Genomic DNA, 26099 nt, shown 5'->3' with positions numbered 1-26099 from the left:
AGGTTGGACAATTAAAAAAGGAACTTGGACTTCTCAGTCAGTCGAACTTATTAAGAAATTGGAAGAACTCACTGCAGAGTTGAAAACAATGGATAAGAAAGCTGAAGCTGCATATCAGACGGCAAAAAAGACAGCAGAGGATTTGAAAAACTTTAAGGACTTTGAGTCTTGGGCCAAAAATAAGATTATACTCCAGGAGTTAAAATTAAGAGAAAGAAAGGCCAAACTTCGTGGAATATTTGTAAATTTTGGAGAGACGAAAAATCTTACTACAGCTTTAAATAGATGGCTGAGTCATTCTTCTCACAGAAGGAGAAGTAGAGCCTTCCCAAGAGATTGTTACCTCTGCCTTCCGATTAAATATTTCCAAAAAGGCTCTTGATAACGTTTCCCCGGACATTGTTGTTGAATTTAAAAAACTACAGATGAAGAACAAACTGTTTAAAATCGCCAGGGAAAAACAAGGACTGTGCCTTGAAGACACAACAGTTTTTTTATTTCCTGATATCCCTGCTGAAGTGATTAATGCAAGGAGGAGATTGAATGGAACAACAAAGATTTTTCGTGACAAAGGAATTATGTATAGATGGTTACCACTAGGCCATCTAGTGGTCAATATGGAAAATCAAACATTTACTGCTTATAATGAGGCATCTGGCAAGGAACTAATAGACAGTGTAATTAAACTAAAGTCTGGAAGAGTTTGAATTGGGAAAGTATGTTTTGAATTGGGAAATTATGTTTTCTTGAGGAGTATTAATAGGAGAATATGTATATAGTTAGAAAACAGGATAAAGATATGATAAATGGGAATGGAAAATGGGAAGTTTTATTTTATTTATTTATTTATTATTTATATCCTGCCCTTCCCACCAAGGTGGCTCAGGGCGGCTTACAACAGATAAGTCAACATAATATTAAATTGGTATTTAAATATATAAACATTTAAAACATTCAAAACATTTAAAACCTTAAAAACATTAAACATTTCGGCAGTATGCATAGCAAGGATCTGATAGAGCTACATTTAATTTCCTATATCAGTTAGGTGTAAGCTAGCCGGAAGAGGGTTGTCTTACAGGCCCTGCGGAACTGAATAAGGTCCCGCAGGGCCCTCACCTCTTCCGGCAGCTGGTTCCACCATGTAGGGGCCATAACAGAGAAGGCCCTGTCCCTAGTAGATTTTAGGCGGGCTTCTTTTGGCCCAGGGATAACGAGAAGATTTTGGGTTAAGTGAATTGTTAAAGCTAATGAAGTAGCAAGGAGGTGGTGAGTGTGCCCCCCCTAGACCAACTGTAGAGATTTTTCTACAGCACCGAGTTCTGGAGGTAACCCTATCCAGCTTTCTTTTGCAGGCATGAGAGAAGATAGTTAGAGTTTTAAAAATTAAGTTTTAAAAAAGATGGAAGTCGGTGAAGAAGTAAAGAAGCTTTGGAAACAAAAGAGAGAATATAATTATGATTAGAATAAGAATTAGGAAAAGTGGTATGGGGATCGGGTGAAATCGGGTAAAGAAAGGAAATAAGAAAGAGGAATGGGTTTATTTATTTGTTGTTAGTATTCAGTTTGATTTGTAGAATGTAATAAGCAAAAAAAAATGAAATGTATTTATTTGAGATGTATAAATAAATTGATAAATGCACACTTAATAAAATATTAATACTGGAAAAAAATGTACAATAAACAAATTGTCAAAAGAATTCATAAATTTTCTTCCGCAAAGGAGTCCCAATGTGCAGACTGTTGACTTTGAAATGTCCTGCTTTGACTAGAACTCTTCCAGCATAGGGTGCTCCATAAATTCTTAGATAAGACATCGCCGTCCAAAAGTGTCTAAAGTAACGCTGTAACTGCGTTCTTTACTTCTCAATATTTCTGCTGCTTATATGGGAATACTAATTCTCCCAAAAACTTCAAACCGGCATCATGCTCACAAGCGGCTCAGGGCCTTGGATGCTTTTGGACGGGGACGTCTTATTTAAGAATTTATGGAGCACCCTATGCTGGAAGAGTTCTAGTCAAAGCAGGACATTTCAAAGTCGACAGCCTGCACATTGGGACTCCTTTGTGGAAGAAAATTTATGAATTCTTTTGACAATTTGTTTTTTGTATATGCACATCAATATTACATAGTAATTTGGTCACTATAACCATTGGTTGTTTATATTAATAATCCCTAGGTGGGGGCAGGGGATCCCCCGGTTTGGAGGCCCTCCCCTTCCCTTCAAGATCATCAGAAAGCTGGGGGAGGGGAGGGAAGTGTCTGCTGGGAACTCTATTATTCTGTAGAATATTAGATTCTCTGTTTGTGATGCTTCACTTTCTACACAGCGTATCATATGCTGTTTTTGAGCTCTCTGAGGCCAATGCTGCACTTGACCTTTATCCTGGTTCAGCCCTGTCCTCAAACTGATTTTCTGCACTAGAATCTTAGACTCATAGAGTTGGTTTCTTTGATTCTATTATTCTAGCATTGAATGCCAATTTGGGGACAGGGTTGAACCAGGATTAAAGGTCTAGTGTGGAATTACCATATTTTTCGGTCCATAAGGCGCTCCGGACCATAGGACGCACCTTCCTCCTGGGGGGCGATCCGCTGCCTCTGATCCCACCGCTTCCCCCGCGCCTGCCTGCCTGGCTCCAGCTTCTTCCAGAAAGCGCTGGGATCGCTCCATGCTGCCCCCACCGCAAACCCAGCGCTTCGCGAGCGCCGGCTGCGGAGGGGGCAGAGTGCTTTCTCCTTGCCTGTCTGCCTGGCTCCAGCTCTGATGCTTAAAGCAAGCGCCGGGATCAGAGGGCGGAGGGAGCGATCCTGGCGCTTGCTGTAAGCATCAGAGCTGGAGCCAGACAGACAGGCACCGAGGAAGCACGCCGCCCCCTCCACAGCCGGCGCTCGCGAAGCGTTGGGTTTGCGGTGGGGGCAGTGTGGAGCGATCCCAGTGCTTGCTGGAAGAAGCTGGAGCCAGGCAGGCGGGCGCGAGGGAAGCGCCGGGATCAGAGGCGGAGGCAGTGGATCCCCTCCCCCGAGGAAGATACCTTCGCTCCATAAGACGCACACACTTCCCCCCCACTATTTTTTGGGGAAAAGTGCGTCTTATGGTCTGAAAAATACGGTAATCAGAGTCTGTCTATTGCTATGGTTTTGTCTAAGATGACACTGAGATTCCAGACCTCTGACAAAAGAATGTTAATAGTGCTAGATATTTTCTCGGTGTGAGCCAGTTCAGATAACTCTAGTGCAGACAGACCTTTAAGAACCTGGAGAAAGTGATGGTCCTTACTCCAGGAAAGGGGAGGAGGGTCAGTTTGTGAATGTGCATGGAAGAAACAGCAGATGTTGGCATTTGGCAGGGTTGAAAGGAGCAGAGAGAGAAAGCTGTGAGTTGGCTGAACACAAAGCAATGTGCAAAGTAATGCACATTGGGGCCAAAAATCCCAGCTACAGATACAAGTTGATGGGGTGTGAACTGGCAGAGAATGACAAAGAGAGAGATCTTGGGGTCATGGTAGATAACTCACTGAAAATGTCAAGACAGCGTGCGATTGCAATAAAAAAGGCCAACGCCATGCTGGGAATTATTAGGAAGGGAATTGAAAACAAACCAGCCAGTATCATAATGCCCCTGTATAAATCGATGGTGCGGTCTCATTTGCAATATTGTGTACAATTTTGGTCACACCTCAAAAAGGATATTATAGCACTGGAAAAAGTCCAGAAAAGGGCAACTAGAATGATTAAAAGTTTGGAACACTTTCCCTATGAAGAAAGGTTAAAACGCTTGGGGCTCTTTAGCTTGGAGAAACGTCGACTGTGGGGTGACATGATAGAAGTTTACAAGATTATGTATGGGATGGAGAAAGTAGAGAAAGAAGTACTTTTCTCCCTTTCTCACAATACAAGAACTCGTGGGCATTCGATGAAATTGCTGAGCAGTTGGGTTAGAACGGATAAAAGGAAGTACTTTGTCACCCAAAGGGTGATTAACATGTGGAATTCACTGTCACAAGAGGTGGTGGTGGCTACAAGCATAGCCAGCTTCAAGAGGGGATTGGATAAATATATGGAGCAGAGGTCCATCAGCGGCTATTAGCCACAGCATTTTGTTGGAACTGTCTGGGGCAGTGATGCTCTGTATTCTTGGTGCTGGCGGGGGGGGGGGGGGAGAGCAAAGTGGAAGGGCTTCTAGACCCACTTCTGAACCTTTTGATGAACCTTCTGATGGCACTTGGGTTTTTTTTTTGGCCACTGTGTGACACAGAGTGTTGGACTGGATGGGCCGGCCTGATCCAACATGGCTTCTCTTATGTTCTTAAAGCTTGTTACGGTGCAGTCTATCTGCATCCTGATTTAGGATGGTCGATCTCTTGCCTTTTTGTTTCCAAAAGTTTTGCTTCCTTGTTTTTAAATAAAACAGATGTTACAAAGACACTATACATCTCCAGTGCTCTCTCATCCAAACCTTGGAGCTCTACCTTGGATATTGCTTCTACTCAGGGAAGTGGGGGAGTGTGTAACAATACTGGACTCCTTTCATTGTTTCTATTTTTTTCTGCTTTCCTCTCTTTCAGGAAGCTATTTTGCCAGTCACTTCATCATGGGAGGCGAGAAGTTTGATTCTACACAGCCTGAGGGCTACCTCTTTGGAGAGAACAGTGACCTCAACTTCCTTGGGAACAGACCTGTAGCGGTAGGAGAAGTTGTTATAATATGATGCTAGGTTTGTAGATGGGTCAGTGTTTTGCTTTTCTATGTGGACTTCTTTCTGACCAATGCCAAGTTTACAGCTAAACTCTCAGATATGTAAATTTTACTACTTACGCTTATATTCTACCTTTCTTCCATCATGGAACTCAATGAATATGGCATACTCAAGATAGCCAGGTGAATTCTCACCTGCACACTGATGAGATCCAGATCTGCAGAGTTACAAGTTGTATCTGACAAATATGCTGAAGACCGCTTGTGCTACTGTAAGTTATTTAGTTCCCAAAATCTACTACGAATCTCTGGACCAAGAGAGGCCAGATTGAAAGTAACAAGGGAGCAGGCCTTCTCCACAATGGCCCCCAAATGGTGGAACCAACTACCAGAGGAGGTGCGATCCCTGCGAGACCTAAACCAATTTCGCAGGGCTTGCAAAACCACCCTCTGTCAACTCGCATTTAAGATGGCACCCGGAGATGGCACCTAGCCATCCTATACACATTCTGAACTGTGGCACTTTAATTTATACTTGATAAAATTTTAATTGTTATTTAACTTAATCTGAATTGTATTTAACTATTGTTTTAATGTATTGATGGATTTTAGTGTAATCATGGTGTAAACCATGTCATGTGAGCCGCCCTGAGCCCGCTTCGGCGGGGGAGGGCGGGATATAAGAATAAATTTATTATTATTATTATTGTTATTATTAACGTCTTAGGTGCCCCAGGACCTTTATGCTTTTGCTTTATGGCAGGTGGTTGTTGCATCACATCCACTGGGCCTATTCCTTCAAGGGTTTTTTATGTTTGGTTTGGTTACCTAATGTTTTTCTGATGGGAAGAAAGCTGAAGTCCTGAATTTCTATTTCTGAATCTAGTTCAGGGATTCAGTTCCACGCTGGGGATTGTGGAAACTACAAGATAGCCTTCTGCTGCTCTTCAGTCTTTCAGTACATGCTTATTCTTATCCTTGAAGAAGGAGAAGTCTTAGCCACACCGAGAAGCAGGGATATGGGTGGCCAAAATGGATCTGTGTCTGTCTGGAAGTGTATCAACTATTGAGTCTTTTAATCCAGCATTTGGCTAGGCCAGGGTACCAGGGGCAGGATTCAGAGGGAGCAGTGAGGGTTTACCTTGATGGCTGGCAAAGCATGCCCCAGCCATATTTTATTCTTCCCAGGGCAGTCCTACTGCAAACAGAATGGAGAGCCAGTTTGGTGTAGTGGTTAAGTGTGCGGACTCTTTATCTGAGAGAACCGGGTTTGATTCCCCACTCCTCCACTTGCACCTGCTGGAATGGCCTTGGGTCAGCCATAGCTCTGGCAGAGGTTGTCCTTGAAAGGGCAGCTGCTGTGAGAGCCCTCTCCAGCCCCACCCACCTCACAGGGTGTCTGTTGTGGGGGAGGAAAAGAAAGGAGATTGTGAGCCGCTCTGAGACTCTTCGGAGTGGAGGGCGGGATATAAATCCAATATCTTCATCTACCTCACAGGGTGTCTGTTGTGGGGGAGGAAGGGAAAGGAGATTGCGAGCGCTCTGAGACTCTTCGGAGTGGAGGGCGGGATATAAATCCAATATCTTCATCTACCTCACAGGGTGTCTGTTGTGGGGGAGGAAGGGAAAGGAGATTGCGAGCGCTCTGAGACTCTTCGGAGTGGAGGGCGGGATATAAATCCAATATCTTCATCTACCTCACAGGGTGTCTGTTGTGGGGGAGGAAGGGAAAGGAGATTGCGAGCGCTCTGAGACTCTTCGGAGTGGAGGGCGGGATATAAATCCAATATCATCATCTACCTCACAGGGTGTCTGTTGTGGGGGAGGAAGGGAAAGGAGATTGCGAGCGCTCTGAGACTCTTCGGAGTGGAGGGCGGGATATAAATCCAATATCTTCATCTACCTCACAGGGTGTCTGTTGTGGGGGAGGAAGGGAAAGGAGATTGCGAGCGCTCTGAGACTCTTCGGAGTGGAGGGCAGGATATAAATCCAATATCTTCATCTACCTCACAGGGTGTCTGTTGTGGGGGAGGAAGGGAAAGGAGATTGCGAGCGCTCTGAGACTCTTCGGAGTGGAGGGCGGGATATAAATCCAATATCATCATCATCATCCTTCTTCTTCTTCTTCTTCTTCTTCTTCTTCTTCTTCTTCTTCTTCAATATTCAGTCAACACATAATGGATAAGTATCATAGCATAGGTGCAGAGAAGATTGCTTTGCCCTGGTGGTTGTTAACAGGCAGGATTGCTTTGTGTTTACCTTTTCCCCTAAAAATAGAAAAATGCACAGCTTTCAAGAGCTTTTTTAAATACTAAGGAAAAATATATACACACACACAGATCTCTATTGGCATATCAACAAGCACAAAATGAACGCCTATTGCACGCTAGTAAATTCCACGCTGATAGTCATATGAGGTTTATACAGTTAGTTCGTCATGGTAACTTGAAACGTTCTTGCTGTTTTCTGTCCCCATCGTGTAATCATTATTTCCCCCCCCCCTAATAAATGGAGTGGATATTTTGTTTTTAGCTGGCAAATTGCAGTAGGGCTCTCCTATGTATTTATAACACTGGAGAAGCAAAACTTGCTTTGTGATTTTTGTCCTGCCTTACACATTTAAGCCACACCAGAACTAGTTCGTATTAGTTATACATAGGACACTATGTGATACCGATTTGCCGCTGAAGTCGTATGTTCTGTGCTGGTGATGAAAAACAGCAATTGAGTTGTGGCTGTCCTGGCCATATATTCTTCTGCACTGTTTACAAGCCAGATTGCTTGGTAGACTACACCGTTCAGCCATCTTTTACGTAACTTGACAAGGCTCATGTTTCATGACCCACTGAGGGACACAGGGAGATGAAAAGAATGTGCTTTGATAGAATAACTTTGAATGAACATCTGTATTCCATTCAGTGAGCCTGCAGGTAGAAACTCAATGTATTCTTATTCATGTAGCGCACCTAATGTATGTCAGGTGCTTTTAAATGCTGATAATGATCAGCAAGTGCTATTATTTGGCTCCATTTATTTTTGTGTCTTTTTGGCTGTGGCACACAGAATCGCCATTCATGTTTCCCTTTAGTTACATCATATAATAGTTCCATAGTGTATACCATCTTTACCTGGAAGAGCCCCCTTTGGGAATGTCGCAGACATCTCTCCTGGATTTATAGAGTGGTGGAGAGAGCATCTATATCACTCACTAAGGATGTCATTTGTGCAGTCATCTGTTTGCAACTTGATGGTATCTGAGGACAGGGTAAAAGCTGAAACTCTCTTGATCCATAGCAAAATTTAAAAGCCATATAATAACTTCCGTTAAGAAATAACAGAAAACAGTGTGCAAGTCTTTGAATTGTTCTGAGCTCTTTTTTCAGTATTCTTGTTAAAAAGCACCCCACCCCCCAATAACACACCTGGAGTGAAGGATTTTTTAGGACATGATTTTTAAATCTCTGTCTGCACACTAGGTAAAATGTTCTACTGAGATGCATTTAATCAACTACTGGTCTTGGTGATTTCAACTGGATGTCATTTGTTTTTTATGCTTCTTCTCAGAAGACCTTCTATTCTATGCCCATTGAGGTTAGTAAAACATTCTCTCCAGAATGCATGCAGAGGCCTCATGATCATGGCCTAAAACAGTGTTTCCCATTTGCAGGGTCGTGACTCGGTACCGGGCCACAGAAGCCTCACTACCAGGTCACAAGAAAAGCAAAAGCTAGCCCCGCCCCATCTCTGTGTTCTGCAGAGAGGAGCTGGGCTGCCTCTCCTTCCTTCTCCCCCACTCCCAGTGTTTGAGAGAAAAGCTAGTATCCACTGGCACTTTAGACCCATGAAGTGTTCTTCAGGGTATGAGCTTTCATGTGCCTTGCAGTATGTTGTTTTGGGGAGATTTCCCCGGGAGGCCTGGGCAGCAAAGAAGGGTGTGTGTGTGTGTGTGTTTTAGCTGGGAGGGGCGGGGAGTGGGCATTCCAGTAGCTATTTTTTTTACCAAATGACCCCTGGGCAGAATTTTACTGGCTGGGGTCATCTGATGGTGAGGAAGGCTTTTTTTTTCTTTGCCCCCTTCCTTCCTTCCTTCCTTCCTTCCTTCCTTCCTTCCTTCCTTCCTTCCTTCCTTCCTTCCTTCCTTCCTTCCTTCCTTCCTTCCTTCCTTCCTTCCTTCCTTCCTTCCTTCCTTCCTTCCTCCCTCCCTCCCTCCCTCTGCAAGTGATGCTCCGTCTGTATTCTTGGTGCTGCGGGGGAAGCAACAGTGGGAGGGCTTCTAGTGCCCTGGCCCTACTGGTGGACATTCTGGTGCTTTTTGGGCATTGTATGAGGAAATTTTGGACTGGATGGGCCACTGGCCTGATCCAACATGGCTCCTCTTATGTTCTTATATTCTTTCTTTCCATGTCTTTCTTTTCCTTTCCTTTCCTTCCATTTCATTCTTTCCCTTTCCTTTTCTTTCTTTCCTTCCATTTTTACTGGATGAAACTTTTATGTTCATCATACTGTTGTTGCAGACTTAGGAGCTCTGCCAACGAAAAGTTGGCACCCCCAGTTGTAGCCAGGTGGCCTTCTATGAGATTTCTGTGTGAGTGAGTGACAGTAAGAGGTGTGGGGCAGAAAGAGATTATTGGAGATTACTGGGGTATATCTCAAGAGCACTGGAAGTGATGGTACTATGAACTTGGCACCATTTTACTGGCCCTGCTTTTAACAGCTGTCTGACACCAAAATTAAACTCCTCCTGTAGATATTAAAAAAGGATGAAGGTAGTTCACTGGCTAAGTATCTGCACAGCAGGTTGCTTTTAAAGGCATGGGAAACACAGCCAGTAAAAATCTGCAAGTCCCTCATAAATATCTTTTTGGGGATAACTGCAGAAAAGCTTGTATGAACTTCATATGACTTGAAATTAATTCATTAATTGCAGTACAATTCTCTGCTAGCTTTCATAGCCATTTCCCCATGTTTCAACCAAAGAAAAGTATGAAAAATAGCTGTCAAAAGATTTTCTTGAAACCAACAAAGCTTGGTTGTAGCTTGAGGCAGGGTTCCAGTAGTAGCAGCTGAAGGAAGGGCCTACTAAATTTGTCAGCATATTTTGAGGTACAGCAGCTGCCAGGGCCCAGTGTGGGTGGTACACAGTGCTGGCATTCCTGATGGCAATGGCAACAGCACTCCCAACTGCATACAATGGCCAGTGCTGTTGAGGAAGGGGTGCGTAGGTGGTGCAGGCAATTGAACATGGGCATTAGGAATGCTTGCAAGCTGGAGAAGAATACACAAGATAGGTGCATGCAGGTGTAGGGGTGAAAAGAGAGGACTACCCACCTTCTACCCCCATTTTGGCTCAGCATGAGTTTCAAAGAGATTTTTCTGAAAATGAACTTATATATGAAGCTGCCTTATACATGGCCAATGGCTGGGGCTGATGGGAGTTGTAGGCAAAAAACATCTGGAGAGCTACTGTTGGCCACCCCTGGTATAATAGACTCTAAGGGTATTAGGGTTGCGAATCTCCAGGTCCCACCCAGAGTTACAGCTCTTCTTCAGATGACAGAGATCAGTTTCCCTGGAGAATGTGGCTGCTTTGGAGGGTGGAGTCTTTGACATTATACCCAGCTGAAGTTGCTTCCCCTCGCCAAACCTCATCCTCCAAAGGCTCCACCCCCAAATGTCCAGGGATTTCCTAACTTGGGGCTGGCAACTTTGAGGGGAACTACCTCTGTAGCTGGTAGATCTGTTGTGACCAATGCTCCTATAGCAGCGCCAACCTCACGGCCTCACTGGATCTCTTTATTTCAGTCTCTTCGGGGTATTTTACTTCGTTATTTGATGGAAATAGAATTCTCTTCGTAGGGGACCACAGCAGCTTTGTTAGTTTTTCCCAAAAATATAGGCTCTCGAGAACTTTAACTCAAACCACAGATTTATTATAACACAAAGTCTTTAAACTGGGGATATGGGAGATATTTACACAGGCTAACACGTTGCTCAGTTGGTTCAAGCTTTACAATCACGTTTTCCTTCTTTTGAGTCTCTGAGTTACACAGTTCACAGTTTCCCTATATCTTGCTCTCTCCACCTCTAGCAAAGGTCTGGCTTCTTGGGTATGATGTGCCAAGTCTCACCCCTCGACTGGAGTCCCTCTCTCAGCCCTTCTGGTGTCTCAGACCCACATCCGCTCCCTCAACCACCTTACTAGATCTTCAGAGTTGTCTATAGGTGTCTGTGACCGTTCAGGTCTTGACTGACTCACGCACACAGCCCTCTTGGCTGGTTTTGTCGAGCTTGCAGCCTCTGGAAGACTTTCCCGCCACTGTCTCAAGCTCCTTCACAGGATCAGCTGCCCTCCCAGCCTCGGTCAAGCACGAACTGACCCACTCAGTCTCTGTCAGGCCCCAACACTGACAGACTTCTGACAGGCCCCAACTCTGTCAGACACCAACTGACTGAATGACTGCCTCAGCAGTTTCTGTCCCTCAACCACTTTCCCTCCCTGAGAGCTCCGAGCACTTTGCCCCCACCCTCAGGGCACCTGACGCAGGCCCTGTGCGTCTTCAACCCCTAGCCTTCCGTCACAGCTCCCTTTGTGGATTCTTGTGAGCAAAAATTATACTTTTCTGAGCTACTGGCATTAAAGTTGTGAGCAAGCGATTTGGCTCATGCATAAATTACTTTGCTTGGGGCCCATCCTTTCTGAACTAAGACAAAAATTTGTGAGCCAGAGGCTAAAAAATTGTGAGCTAGTTCACACTAACTCAGCTTAGAGCAGGGCTGGACAAACTTGCTTAACGTAAGAGCCATGTAGAATAAAGGTCAGATGTTTGAAAGCCACAAGACACAAACATCAGATGTTTGAGAGCCACAAGAAAGGAAGGAAGATGGGGGACAGGGAGGTGGAAAGAAAGCAACTTTAATTTTAAATGCATTTTCCAAGCCACTGGCAGGCTTGGCGAAATGATTTAAAGAGACAAATGCCTTCTCCAAGCTGGCGGGTGAGGTGGGGGCTTTGAGAGCCACGCAGCATGTGTGAAAGAGCTCCCAAGCCACAGTTTGGCTACTCCTGGCTTGGAGGGAACATTGGTTGTGATTCCAGGAGATCTCTAGCCTCCTCCTGGAGGTTGGCAACTAGAAGGAGAGAAAGAAGCAGGGAAAAGAGGAGAAATAATGGGAGCTTTTAGAGAAGGGAAAGAGGAAACTGGGGGGAAGGGAACAATGATAACACCTCTTGCAAGTCCTTGTGGGTTCTCACTTGTAATTTTCTATTTGGGATGCAGTTTCTGGTTTTGATCTCTCTGTTACTCTAGTTCTCCTTCTGCTTCCTTTGAAACTATGATTAAAGCAGATGCATCAGTGTTAAACAGAAACAGGTAGCAGTCGTTAAATTTGCTGAATGTTTCACAAAGAAGAAACATAGCAAAAAAAATAGTAGTTGGCCAGTGCCAGCAGCTGAAAAGCCTAAGAAATGAAGCCTTGCCTCTCACTGCAGGTCTATTCATCCAGTTGAGAACTGCTGATTGTGTTCTCTGCAAGGTCACATTCATAGTTTGAAGCATGAATTTAGGAATTGCTGCTCTGTGATACACCAGAAATTGCAAGGGGGAAGGAACCTTGTGCTTTGTGCAAATGCCCCTATGATGGGAGAAATGCTAAAGTAAGTACCGTACTAGCATTAAGAATTAGAGCTGGCCAATAATAGCACTGCAGTCTTTGTCCTCTTGCTCCTTGACCATGAGGTGTGTTTATTTATAAATGTGCTCCTCTTTCTGCTTCCCTGTCCCCTTTTGTGAGGCTGGCCTATTGGTTGCCCTGATTCTGGAATATAGAAGTGGGTTTTGTAGCTGGAAAAAGGTTCATTGGAGGCTACAAATGTGCTGTTTCTGAGGCCAGAAAGTGCTGTTTTTACCTGTGATACAAAGTATCTCAGCCATCTACTTATTTATTATTTATTAAGTTCAACTTATATCCCGCCCTCTCCGCAAGCGGACTCAGGGCTCTTCTGAGCACAGTTCTACAATGTGGTACCTTCCCCATGTTCCAGGAAAGTGTTCAAGTCTTGTGGTGGGCACATGGTTGCCATCGAGGAATAGCCACTGGTGAGGAGACTGGAGGATGGGTAAGCTATGAGCCTCCCTTAGGTGTGGGCATCATGGTAGTGAAGGGAATAAAAGGGCCTATCCTCTCCAATAACCTTTTCATCCCTCTCCACAACCTTTGCACATTCATCTCAGCACCTAGGCAGTGGACAGAGTACAACTGCTGCTACCATGGCAACCACCCAGGAAAAGACTATAAGGTGGCCACAGTGGGGTGGTGATGGTTTCACTCCCCTTTCTTGGAAGCCACTTCCCAGTATCTTGATAGTCTCACACATGTGCCTTATGCTGGAGAGAAGGTAAGAAGGCAGACAGGGAAGAAAAGGTGTCACATGCTTGTTGCAAACAGTGTCAAAACGCTGCTAGCTGCTCTGGGCTTGCCAGCAACACTGGCTTGGAGCTTTCCATCAGAATGTTCATGGCCTGACCTTGACTCAAGCAAACTCCATCGGTAGAAAGCTTGAACGCACAGCAGGAGGCTTTGTCTGTCCTTCCCCTACGGAATCCTATCAGGAAAAGAACCACAGCTGTTGTTGTTAACACCCAGCTGCTGACATGTCATAACTGACATCCAGGCCCAGGGAGTATATGCCACACCCTAGAGGCCTGCTAAAGGAAGGGAAAAACTAAACTAAAATAACTAGGAAAACTTAAAAGAATATCACATAAGTTCTTTTGGTCAGTGTGTTGTCAGGTCCCAGGTCTACTAAGTAAAAGACAAAACTTATAGAAAAATATATAAACTTTATTCACAAGATAAGGGGACACACAAAATGGGATGATAAAAAGCAATTAAAACAAACATACTGTGCACAAAGGAACACTAAACAAAACCCTAAGGCAATTTGCCTATCTCCCTACACTGGACTGTGTAGTAATTGGCTAATTCCCTAGACTAATACTGGCGCTTTTAAGCTGTCAGGCCCACAACACCAGAGAGACGTCTTGGAAGTCCCGTCCTCTTTAACCTGGTTGTGCTGATATCTTCTTCTAGAGCTCCTGAAGAAGGCTCCTGGCTTCTGGCTTGGAAAAGTAGAAGCTCCTCCTTTTGTGGGCACCTAGCCGGATTTTATCCTGGCTAGTTGATTGGTTAGCCAATCGCTGACGCAATATAATCTACAAGCTGTCATCTAGATGCTAACCAAGACAAGGCTAGATCTAGATGTCATTGTGGGCTGATTTTACAGCTGTGATCAATTAGTTTCCACCTTGATTGGTTAAGTGCCTCTTACCTTAACACAATGCTGGTGCAAATTCTGAAAGACTTGCAAACATATACAGACATTGAAAACACAACCACTTAGGTGTCTCTCAGTTTCTTGACAAATCCACAGAGCAGTGAGTTGATCGGTTGTGTGCTGAGCTTTAGACACCTTTTATACCCTAACACTCGTGCAAATTGCGCTTTTTCGTCTTCAGTCCTACTTGTACTTGAGAGTAAGGTGGAACTTGCTTTTGAATAGTCAAGGCCAGGATAAGTGTCTTTGATCTCTGGAGGCTTTGAATGTGTTAGCTTCCCAAGTAATCTGGCCCTATCTTGGGTGATGGAGAGGGAAGGGAAAGGTAGGGAGAGTTCTTTAGAAAAATCATTATTATAGTCCCAAGATAAAACAGCTCTATTTTTAAAACATAACACAACTGATCTATGATTATTGTAGTCCTGGCTATTCCTTCAAACGGCACCACTACATGCCAGTATTTTTATGGCTGACCTCTGTCAACTAATTAAAATGTTAGAAACTTGGAATGCCACAGTGCTGTAAGAGCTATAACAAACTGTGGCAATCTGCTCTGTGTGGGCTGCCTTTGAGGAGGATCTAGAAACTGCAAGCGGTACAAAATGTAGCATCCAGAAAACTAATATGCTCATCTCGGTGCGCTCATTAAACCGCTACTATGTCAACTGCATTGTCTTCCAGTTTGTACCCAAATTATTTAGGGTTTTAAAAAGTCAAAACTAGCACTTGGATTTAGGCTTTATCCATATGACAGAAAACCATGGGGAGGGGGCCTTTCTTGACTGCTGTCACGAGGGAGAGTGCATTGGTGCCAACAGTGTGAATCTTCCAGAATTATTTGAAGATTTCTTTGTTTTGGAAGGATTTTGAAGAAACTTGATCATTATTCTTGGACTTTTGTTTCTAGTTCTTTTTTTTTAACTGGTGTATTTTTTAAAATTACTGATACTGATACTGAACTTTTTATTACGGTCATAGACCAATATAAAAACTATAACACATCATATAAAAACCCTCCTAAAATACATAAAATACAATAAAATACATAAAACTTTTCCACACCTATAAAGGTCGAGGATAACTAAAATATAGTTTAACCAATTATAAAATCCAGAATCAGTTCAAATTAATATAAAATCCTTTAAATCAGAATATATAAAATCGTTTATAACCTAAAATTCAAACAGATCATACAAAACATGCAATTTCTTTTCTCTTAGTACGGAACTTCACAAGGTAATGGCAGAATTTAGCTATCTGTCTAGAGATAGATGGACTTTAAAATTACATTTATAGTCCCTCTTTCTCACTGAGACTTAAAGCAGATTGCACTGAGACAATGCAGTCAATAGAATGAGATATCTGATAAGCAGTATGCTAGGACTAGGTTTTAATTTAATTTATTTTTTTTTTCATTTATACCCTGCCCTTTCCAGCAAGCGGGATTTTGCAGAAATCACAGGCAAACATAAAACTACTTTTACATGGAAAGGGGCAAAGAAGTGGCTAGTAAATAAACATAAGAGAGTCCTACCGGATAAGACCAAAGGTGCCTCTTTGGTATCCTGACATACCACCAGATACTTCCTAAAAGCCCATCAGCAGAGTATGAGGTTGTCAGCCATCATCTGTTGTTTGCCCCTGCATTGTTAGCATTCAGGGTTATACTGCCTCTTGAACACGGAAGTCCCGCTAGCGTACATGGATGGTCATGAACAACATAACCTCCAAGAATTTGACTAATTATCGTCTAAGGCCATCAAAGACATTGTGGCTACTGCTGCATCTTGTGTTAGTGAATTCCCTTAAGTATGTGATGTTGGAAGAAATCCTTCTGTGTGTCATGAGTCCTGAGGTTCTGAAATGAGAGGCAATCCTTGAAATAAATCATACTTGCACATTTTTATCATTCGTAACTATCTTCACTGGAGAGCCAGTTTGGTGTAGTGGTTAAGTGTGTGGACTCTTATCTGGGAGAACCGGGTTTGATTCCCCACTCCTCCACTTGCACCTGCTGGAATGGCCTTGGGTCAGCCATAGCTCTGGCAGAGGTTGTCCTTGAAAGGGCAGCTGCTGTGAGAGCCCTCTCCAGCCCCACCCACCTCACAGGGTGTCTGTTGTGGGGGAGGAAGGTAAAAGGAGATTGTGAGCCGCTCTGAGACTCTTCGGAGTGGAGGGCAGGATATAAATCCAAAATCTTCTTCTTCTTTTACTTGTTTATTACTATATTCAGCATGGTAGTAGGTAGACATAATGTTCCTTAAGGTGTGTGTGTGTGTGTATAATCAAAGTATATAAAATAGAACATATACTCTCTCACCTTACTGTGTGCCGGGAAGACAATGAAGACTGCGCACTCCTTTGCCTCATGCTGCTCTTTCCCAGGGCTCTGGATAGCTTTAGCACCCAAATCCTTTCTACAGGCAGTACTTCTAGCCTCTGCAATGGCTCAAAAGGCCTTATTCAAGTTTAAAGGCAGCCCTTTCAGAAAAGGTGCTGTCCTCCACCAATACATTTCCAGAGGCAACACTGTCAAGCATCCCACAATCTGCAGCAACCTCAGTTCAACCATCAGCTACCCACTCCGAACTGACTCAACATTGCTCACTGTCTCTGGTTCCATCAAATGAAAGAAGCATCTTGCAACTTCCGGCCAAGAAGAGCCAATCCAAGTCAAAACATAAGGATAGATCCAAGTTTCATTCTGAACCCAAGGACCACCCAAGTCAGACTCCACAACCACCCAACCTGCTGAAACTCCTGGTGCCCCTAAGACCCCTTCAGCATGCTCTATTTCACTGATCCCATCCATGTCAGATGAGAGCTTCCTCTAGGTCAAGCCGCAGCTGCTAGCCTGATATAGACTCAGATGGACCCGTCGCATCTGATGGCCTGGCATGAACCTTACTTTCTGTTTCCATGGCAGTCATACCCATACTATATGTCTCCTGCCTATCCTCAAGACTAGTCTGATTGCCCACTGTTCCCATGTTCCAACCAAGATCAATATCATTCTTAGCACCACGGTCATCCCTTTGCATCACTGTTAGTTCCACTGTGACCATGAACAACTGTTTCCACCCTTGATTCTGATGAGGATAGCCAGCTTCAAGAGGGGACTGGATAAATATATGGAGCAGAGGTCCATCAGCAGCTCTTAACCACAGCATTTTATTGGAACTGTCTGGGGCAATGATGCTCTGTATTCTTGGTGCGTGGGGGGGACAAAGTGGAAGGGCTTCTAGCCCCACTTGTGAACCTCCTGATGGCACTTGGCGGGGTTTTTTTGGGCCACTGTGTGACACAGAGTGTTGGACTGGATGGGCCATTGACCTGATCCAACATGGCTTCTCTTATGTTCTTAATGTTAATTTTTTTTTTAAAAAAATCACAATATTAAATATGCAGTTCTGGAATAAATATAAACCTAGGCTATGTCAAAAAACACCTTTGTGACTTTCAATACAGGAAGCATTTTAAAGTTGTGAGATGGTAACCAAGCACAAGTGGTTAATGCACCATGATATATTAGAATTCATACAAGGAGATTGTAAAATGAAATCAAGAGAAGACCTGATAGCAGAAGGATATAATTGTCAAGGGGGGGGGGGTTATGCTCAAGTATTGGAAAGGTTCAAAGCAGATAAGAGATCTTACAGTTTTGAACAGTGTACAACAGAATTTGAAAAAACTGTATGAATGATGAGCATGTTATTTTAGGCTTTTAGGCTTTTATGTATTTTATTGTATAATTTTAATTGTATTTAAATCGACCTTTGTTAGCTTTTATTGTTGTAAGCCGCCCTGAGCCCACCTCGGTGGGGTAGGGCGGGATATAAATCGAATAAAGTAAAGTAAAGTAAAGTAAAATGTATAAACATTTGTTGAAATTTGAGTCTGAAGAAAAGGTGAAAGACTATAATAAAATGGACTAAAATTTTGAATATAACATAAACCTGAAACAATAGCAAAAATATCTGACTAAGAAGTCTTAAATTTTCATTAAGTATTAGTTTGAATGAGATTTTTTTTTTTATAAAATGTTGTATTGATGGTATATGTCTCTGGAAAAATTAACTAAAATATATAAACATATTTTGAACAAATTTGGAAATGTAATTAGCAAGAAGGGACATTTTATCATGTGTGTTGGACATTTTTTGATAAAATACAGCTATTCAGAAGATTTTAATGATTAATATACAGCTAAAACTTAAGGCTTTTCTGTTGTACAGACCAAAAAAAATATGGAACTTTATTTTTGTATTCGACGCTGGTGGCAAGATTATTATATGCTCAGAAATGGAAATCTTCAGTATTATCTGCAATAGACAAATGACTGGTGAAGATGATGGAACTTACAAGAGATGACCAAACTTACTTCTCAAAAATGGACAGAGGCTCAGAAGTTATGTCAGTGATTTCTTTTAGTACCCTTGGATGCAGTTCATCTGGCCCTGAGGACTTAATTTCAGTTTGGTGTAGTGGTTTGGTGTAGCCAGTTTGGTGTAGTGGTTAAGAGTGCGGACTCTTATCTGGGAGAACCGGGTTTGATTCCCCACTCCTCCACTTGCACCTGCTAGCATGGCCTTGGGTCAGCCATAGCTCTGGCAGAGGTTGACCTTGAAAGGGCAGCTGCTGGGAGAGCCCTCTCCAGCCCCACCCACCTCACAGGGTGTCTGTTGTGGGGGAGGAAGGGAAAGGAGATTGTGAGCCGCTCTGAGACTCTTCGGAGTGGAGGGCGGGATATAAATCCAATATCTTCATCTACCTCACAGGGTGTCTGTTGTGGGGGAGGAAGGGAAAGGAGATTGTGAGCCGCTCTGAGACTCTTCAGAGTGGAGGGCGGGATATAAATCCAATATCTTCATCTACCTCACAGGGTGTCTGTCGTGGGGGAGGAAGGGAAAGGAGATTGTGAGCCGCTCTGAAACTCTTCGGAGTGGAGGGCGGGATATAAATCCAATATCTTCATCTACCTCACAGGGTGTCTGTTGTGGGGGAGGAAGGTAAAGGAGATTGTGAGCCACTCTGAGACTCTTCGGAGTGGAGGGCGGGATATAAAGCCAATATCTTCATCTTCTTAAAGAAAATAGGTGTTTATGTACTACCCCTATGCTGATCCTAGGCTGCAGCTTCCTTTCCTCATCTGTTTTTTGTTATGTTGAGCACTATTTCCCTCGCAAGAGAAGACTGAGGGAAAGTAGGAATTGAGCAGTTCCGCCCTTTCTTCATCACCTGTTACAATTTTACTTTCGTATCCTCGCAATGGGTCTACCATGTCCTTATTCTTTTTATTACTTTGTACGTAGGAAAGAGAATCTTTGTTGTTTTTGACATCTCTTTCTAGCCCAAGCTGATACGGAGATTTAGCTTTCCTAACTTTTTCTACAAACACTGATTATTTGCATATATTTATCCTTGGTTATGAGACCGTCCCTCCGTTTCCTAATTGAGCCTTTTTTGTTTCTGAAGTATTTAGAGAACAGTTTATGGAGCCATATTGGCTTCTTTAGGCTCCTCCCGTTTTTCCTTCTCATAGGCATTGTTTCTGGTTGTGCCTTCAATATTTTGCTTTAAAGAAATTCCCACTCCTCTTGAACTCCCTTCTCAAGTATTTCTGACCATGAGATTTTACCCAGCATAACTCTAAATTTGTCAAAATTTGCTCTCCTGAAGTCCAATCTATACGTCTGACTATGTACAGCTTTTCCCTTCCCCAAGACTGTGAATTCCAAAATTACATGGTCACTACTACCCGGGGTGCCGACTATTTCCACCTCATCAACCAGTTTTTCCCTGTTGGTGAGAATCAAGTCCAAGATAGCAGATCCCATTGTTTCCTTCTCCACTTTCTGGAAAATGTAGTTGTCAGCAAGACAAGTCAGGAATTTATTTGACCTTTCATTTTTAACAGAGTTGGATTTCCAGCAGATGTCTGGGTAACTGAAATCTCCCATGACCACAGTGTCCCTTCTCTTTGAGAACTTTGCAATCTGTCATAGTCTATAATCTAAATCAGGGTTTTTGAACTCATTTGTTATGAGGGCCAGAGCTGACATAAATGAGACCTTGTCGGGCCAGTCCATGTCAGGTTGGGCCGGACCATGTTGGAACAGGCCATGTGCATACCTATTTAAGATTAGGTAGCAGAGATATAAACTTTAGAAAGGACACAAACACAATTAAAATTTAAAAAAACCACAAACTTAAAACGTTAGCACCCATTGGTCTTAAAGGTGCTTTCTTTGGATTTCTCCCATGGGATCCAGATAACTGGGCAAAGGAAGCTCTGGTTCTTTCTCTCCCTTCCTCAGGGGATGGGGGGGGGAGGGGAGAGAAGCCTCAGTCAATAGAAGGAAGAGAGGCTTGGCTCAGTAGCTCTGCTGTACGATTGAGAGAGCCTGGCAAAGCAAGCTCTCCCTCCCCTCCTTCTCCCCAAGGGAGGAGCCTCAGCCAATGGAGAAAATTGAGGTTTTGCTCTGTAGCTCCTGTGCAATTGAGCAAGCCTTGCAAAGCAAGCTGTTAGGCAGAAGGAAGCAAGATATAGGGAGAAGGAAGCAGATGACAGCCAGTTGCTTGGGGGCCTGATAGGAACCCTCCAGGGGCATGATTCAGCCCCCAAACTGCATGTTTGACTCCCCAGATCTAACTCCTCTGCTTGGTATGATGGTCCGTAGCAGGCCCCCTCCATAATATTATTTCTTAATCCTTTTATTTTTACCCAGAGACTCTCAACAGCCATGCTCAGATTCACGTATTTCCTCACAAGTATATACCTCCTTCACATATGATGTTATGCCTCTACCCTTCCTTATTTGTGTGTCTCTTTTAAATGTTGTATCCCTCTCAGTCCTAAATATTCCAATTTTGAGAGTCATTCCATCAAGTTTCAGTAGTACCTATTAGGTCATAGTCCCCTTCCCGTATTAGGACTTCCAGTTCCTTCTGCTTGTTTCCCATGCTCTGCTTATTAATATAGAGACATCAGAATCCATGTTCTATTCACCCTGAGGTTTTCTTTTCCTTACATACCCATGAGTTAACATTGCCTAGTGTATGTGCCACTCTTCGCAAAACATTAGCATGCTTATCTCCAGTTATTACAAAAAACAACTACTGTGATGTGCTGGCTAACAATATTTATTAAAATCATTAAAAAACCTTTGCAAATATCTTTTTGTACTTCATATTATGACAGAGATCCATTTTCACATTTCACTATGACAAAAAAAGTTTGAAATGTATAAAGTTTATAAATGTATGACGTTTGAAATGTACTGTAAAGTTCACATTTATAGTACAGAGAACAAGAACAGCAGGAGAGGAAATGAGGACAATTAAAGCTGTTTATTAGTCTATCAATACAGGATCCATGATTTTATACAAGCATTCAGTTGATTTTTCTCCCATTGGTTTAGCAATTGCCATGTTCTTTCCATGCATTTTCGTACTGTGTAAAATTTAAGGTAATGTCAGAATGTTACCACTTGGTGGCACCAAAAGGCTTGACATAAGGGAGTTCTCCCCCCCACCCCCCAAGTGAATGTAGGGTCTGAAACCATCCTTTCTCATGAGGTGAAGAATGTGAGATTTGTATGTCTTAAATCTAAAAATAATATTACTGGTTAAAATCCCCAAGGTCACAGAAAGAAACAGAAATGGTATTGTGTTATTAGGTAACTGGTGTTCTATATTAAGGATTCAGTTTATAAGGGACAACAGTGCTAGTCTGTTGCAGCATAAATACATAGGAGTCTTGTGGCACTGTAAAGTCAAAGACATTTTTATTCCAACATATGCATAATCTGAAGGAGAGGCCACTTCACTGGATGGTCATAAAACCTCTCTCTCTCTCTCGGCTTGAATTCGCGAACGAAGTTTTAAGAAGGGTGCAGCAGTCCACGTCTGCTGCAGGCTCGCTGGTGGCTGACAAGACCAATGCGGGACAGGCAGATCCGGCCACGGTGGCTGCAGGGAAAAGTCTGATTTAGGGTTGGTGCTGTAGCAGTGCGATTCTTCCTCGATCTCCTTTTGTCCTCAAGACCAGCTATGCGTGCGTTCTCAAAGGAAGAGACAGCCTGGTGGATGGTGTGCCTCCGTGCTTTGCGATCTGAGGCTAGGTCAGACCACTGGTGATGGTTGATGCGACAGGTGCCAAGGGATTTCTTCAAGGAGTCCTTGTACCTCTTCTTTGGTGCCCCTCTGTTTCGATGGCCGGTGGAAAGTTCGCCATACAGAGCAATCTTGGGAAGGCCGTGGTTTTCCATCCTAGAAATATGCCCTGCCCAGCGCAGCTGCGTCTTCAACAGCAGTGCCTCGATGCTTGTAACCTCCGCTTGCTTGAGGACTTCAGTGTTGGTCACAAAGTCACTCCAGTGGATGTTGAGGATGGTGCGAAGGCAGCGCTGATGAAAGCGCTCAAGGAGTTGCAGGTGATGTCGGTATAAAACCCACGATTCGGATTAGGTTCATAAAACCTAATGTTGGAGTGAAAACACTTTAAGGTGCTAAGACTTCTGTTAAGGAGGACTGTCTTGATGCTTCCCAGTTCTAGATCTTGCAATATGACGATCTTTTCAGGACATGGGCCCTGACGTTTCATTATTACATCGATACCGGAAACCCCCGATCTGGAGGTGTGATATATTTCTATATAATCTGTATTGAGATGCTGTCGCGCCGCATCTTGTCCTTTTAGGTTGTAGAAGCAGAACTAGAACAACTGCTTAAAGACAGCTGTACATCCTTCATGAAATATTATAGCTTCATATGCCATTTGCTGCTAGGTCAGTGAAAATGCTTATGACGCCAAACAAAAGATAATGGCATAATGAGTAAATAAGGGTGAGCTTGCCGTCGATGTGTTGCTTCCATACAAGGAAGATTCTCCATTCTTCTCTCATTGTCAATGCAGAAACAATGGAAGGTCCACATCCTGTCTGCCATTCCCCCATCATGGGAAAACCTTCTGATGAAGCATATAGTAGGCATGTCACTATAGTGAATAGCAATATACCTTCTACTGATTTTTAAAGAAAGGTGAGGGGGGCAGGAATGAGAAGAAGACAAGAGAAAATGGTGCTGTATGTGGGCAAGGAGGTCCGAAAATCTCTTGTCTTCCTCTTCATATAGTGACACTCCCCCCCCCCCCCGGCCGCCCCACCAGGGTACAATATTTGTAGAATAACTGTATCAAAGCAGGATTGGGTTGCTGACGTTTCCATCCAGGGGCATGCTTGTGTGATTCCCCCCCCCCCCTTGCTGGTGTGGTTGCTGATGCTGACGCATTGCAATAACAACAGGGCTTCTGCGTGGCGGGTTTCTCCGTATTTTTCCTGCCCCCAGCAGGTCCATAGCTACTGGAGCACCAGGGGTCCAGGTCCCATGAATCAAACCCCCAGGTAACCCTTCTGGCCCCACTGTCACTCTTCCTTTCTTTCCTCCCAGAGTGTTTTATTCCCTGCTGTGGGGGCATTGTCTTGTTTTTGTTTTTAGCCTAGTGTGAGGACATGGCTCTGCACAGCATGCCCGGGCTTTGCAGGGCTGAAGAAGAGCGAGAGGAAGAGGCAGCAGGGCAGGCGAGAAGCCTGGTGAAAGGCAGGAAGTGTTTGTGTGTTTCCTCATTGGGCCTTGCTGGACGGAGAGGAGCAAGGCTGGGCTTGGAGATCATGTGCCCCAATGGGCTGGCTGCGCCCAGGCCAGGCAGCCCCAGCCCTGAGACGGGACGTTCCCAATGGCCTTTCCCTCGGGCAGAAACTCCACCACTGCCACCCTCCCCTGCAGAGATGGCATCAGGCTGGTGGCAGTTGTGTAGAAGCCTTGCCAGGAACGCAGCCAGCAACACCCTGTCCCTGACCTGACCAGCCCAATGCGCCGACTGCCACCAGCAGCAAGAAGAAAGAAGGAAGGGTCTCCTCTCCCACTGGTGTGCTGGGGGAGAGGCAAGGAGGGCGGGGGAGAGGTAAGGAGAGCTAGGGGGGATGAGGGCTGGCATTTGTATTCTGGCATGCCCAGGCACAAGCAGCCTAGAATGCTGACCAAACTGTGATGGCTGCCTAGCAACAGCCACCAAGGGCATCTGTTCCTTAAAGCTGCACATGTTCCTTTAATCATTGAAGAGTTTTTAACTCTTTCCCCATCCCCCGCTGCCCAATGTTATTTTATTTTTTAGATTTCAGATTTTCTGCAGACCTGGGATGTTTTCCAGGTTTGTAGAAAGATCTGTCTTGTCAATTCACAGTTCGGATCTCCATACTTAGGTATCCTCATCTTTTACCAGGTTGAAAATTGGAATATATATATATATATATGGAAACCTGTGATATTTGCAGGGGGGAAATCCGTTCTCCCTCTTAGCTGTGGCTCCTCCCATTGATGCTGGTCCTGGAGAGCTCACTGCCGCTCCTGGGCCCTGTCTCCTCCAGTACCGATGAACCCAGCACAGCTTTGTCTCCCCCACTGCCTCTGCCCCCGGCCAGCCTGGCATGGCTTCCTGTCTGCACTGTAGGGTTGCCAAGTCCAATTCAAGAAATATCTGGGGACTTTGGGGGTGGAGCCAGGAGACATTGGGGGCGGAGCCAGGAACAAGGGTGTGACAAGCATAATTGAACTCCAAGGGAGTTCTGGTCTTCACATTTAAAGGGACAGCACACCTTTTTAAATGTCTTTCTTCCATAGGAAATAATGAAGGATAGGGGCACCTTCTTTTAGGGCTCATAGAACTGGACCCCCTGGTCCAATCGTTTTGAAACTTGGAGGGTATTTTGGGGAGAGGCACTAGATACTATACTGAAAATTTGGTGCCTCTATCTCAAAACATAGCTCCCCCAGAGCCCCCGAAACCTCCAGATCAATTCCCCGTTATACCCTATGAGAAATATTCCACATGGGGAATAATAAAGACGTTTCCCTCTCCTCCACACACACCCCTTCTCGCAAATCTGATGTAGGGGATTGGCCTCTCTACTCACCAGCCAGCTTCTTCACAGCAACAAAGACACAGACACAGAAAGTTGAAGCCTTTCACCACCTCCGGAGGTGCAAAGGCACATGGTCGTTTGGGGCGGGGCAGGAAGCAGCCTGGGAAAGCTCCGGCTGCTGCGATGGAGCTGGGTGGGAAGGGGAGGGGCAAGGAGAAGCTGCTGCGATCCGAGGTGAGAAGGGAAGGGAAGGGAGGAGGAGAAGCATCGGGGATCGGTGGGAAGGGGAGAAGAGAAGCTGCTGGGATTTAGGCTGCGTGGGAAGGGCCGCCATTCCCCCCGCTTTCTGGATTTTTGCCGAGCGGGGGGTGGAGGCTCCTAATCAGGGGTCCCCCGCCCAGGCAGGGGATTTGGGAAGCCTACTGCACTGCCCCCCCTCCCATCACTTCCAGTGCCAGTGAGCCCAGCACAGTTTGCCTTCTGCTGCTGGGTGTGCTGTGACTCCTGCCAATCCCACCGTTGCAGCCACTAGAGGAGGCAGGTTCTGGTGCAGCTCTGGCTCCCCCCAAATGAGCCCAGCACGGCATCTGCCCTCTGCTGCTGGACCTGCGAAGTCTCCCCTCTCCTTAACCTACACTGCTGGCGAGGCTGGCACAGCTCTGGCAAGCCCAGCACAGCTCCTCCCCCCGTCTCTACTCACGGTGAGCCTGGTAGCTGCTTGTGCAGACAACAAATGGGGGGGGAGAGTTAAGGCCCCCCCCCAATTCATTTTTAAACTTCTTGGATTTTTCTGCAAACCTACTCCCACTTTTCACTCTTCTGTCTTTGTTGCTACCACCTCCTAGCCTTAAAAGAGTGTCTCCTGATAAAGGAGCTAGATCTTTAGCACTATTTTATCACATTGCCTTTCAAAGACTCTACTCTGTGACTGCATGTCAAAACTCAGGGGGGTATTACCAATTGATGCCACCACTCTGGGTTAAGGGTTCCCCTTGAGAAGGCCCAGAGTACCCTCCCAAGCCCTTCCAGGACTCCCTTAGCTTAGGCCAAATAATGGGAATGAGGACCAGGCAGAGTTAACAAAGGGGGGAGGTTTATTTTAAAAGGTCAGTGCAATATAACAGACAAGGTGTATAAAACAGTA

The 26099-nt window shown here is 44.5% G+C and overlaps 1 protein-coding gene across 4 annotated transcripts in view; it reads left to right on the top strand.

Moving 5' to 3' along the window:
* RNF157 (ring finger protein 157) overlaps positions 1 to 26099 on the top strand; it is a 167577-nt gene that overhangs the window by 55256 nt on the left and 86222 nt on the right. For all 4 annotated transcript variants that reach the window (XM_060252947.1, XM_060252946.1, XM_060252949.1 and 1 more), the window contains exon 2: positions 4570 to 4688. In XM_060252947.1, coding sequence (XP_060108930.1) covers positions 4570 to 4688 — 119 coding nt within the window. The remainder of the gene's footprint in view (positions 1 to 4569; positions 4689 to 26099) is intronic.

This window comes from Heteronotia binoei, chromosome 13 (assembly GCF_032191835.1).
Source record: "Heteronotia binoei isolate CCM8104 ecotype False Entrance Well chromosome 13, APGP_CSIRO_Hbin_v1, whole genome shotgun sequence".
In the NCBI taxonomy this organism is placed as follows: Eukaryota; Metazoa; Chordata; class Lepidosauria; order Squamata; family Gekkonidae; genus Heteronotia; species Heteronotia binoei.
The sequence above is the reverse complement of the archived record's forward strand: the minus strand, read 5'-3'. Positions and strand labels throughout refer to the sequence as shown.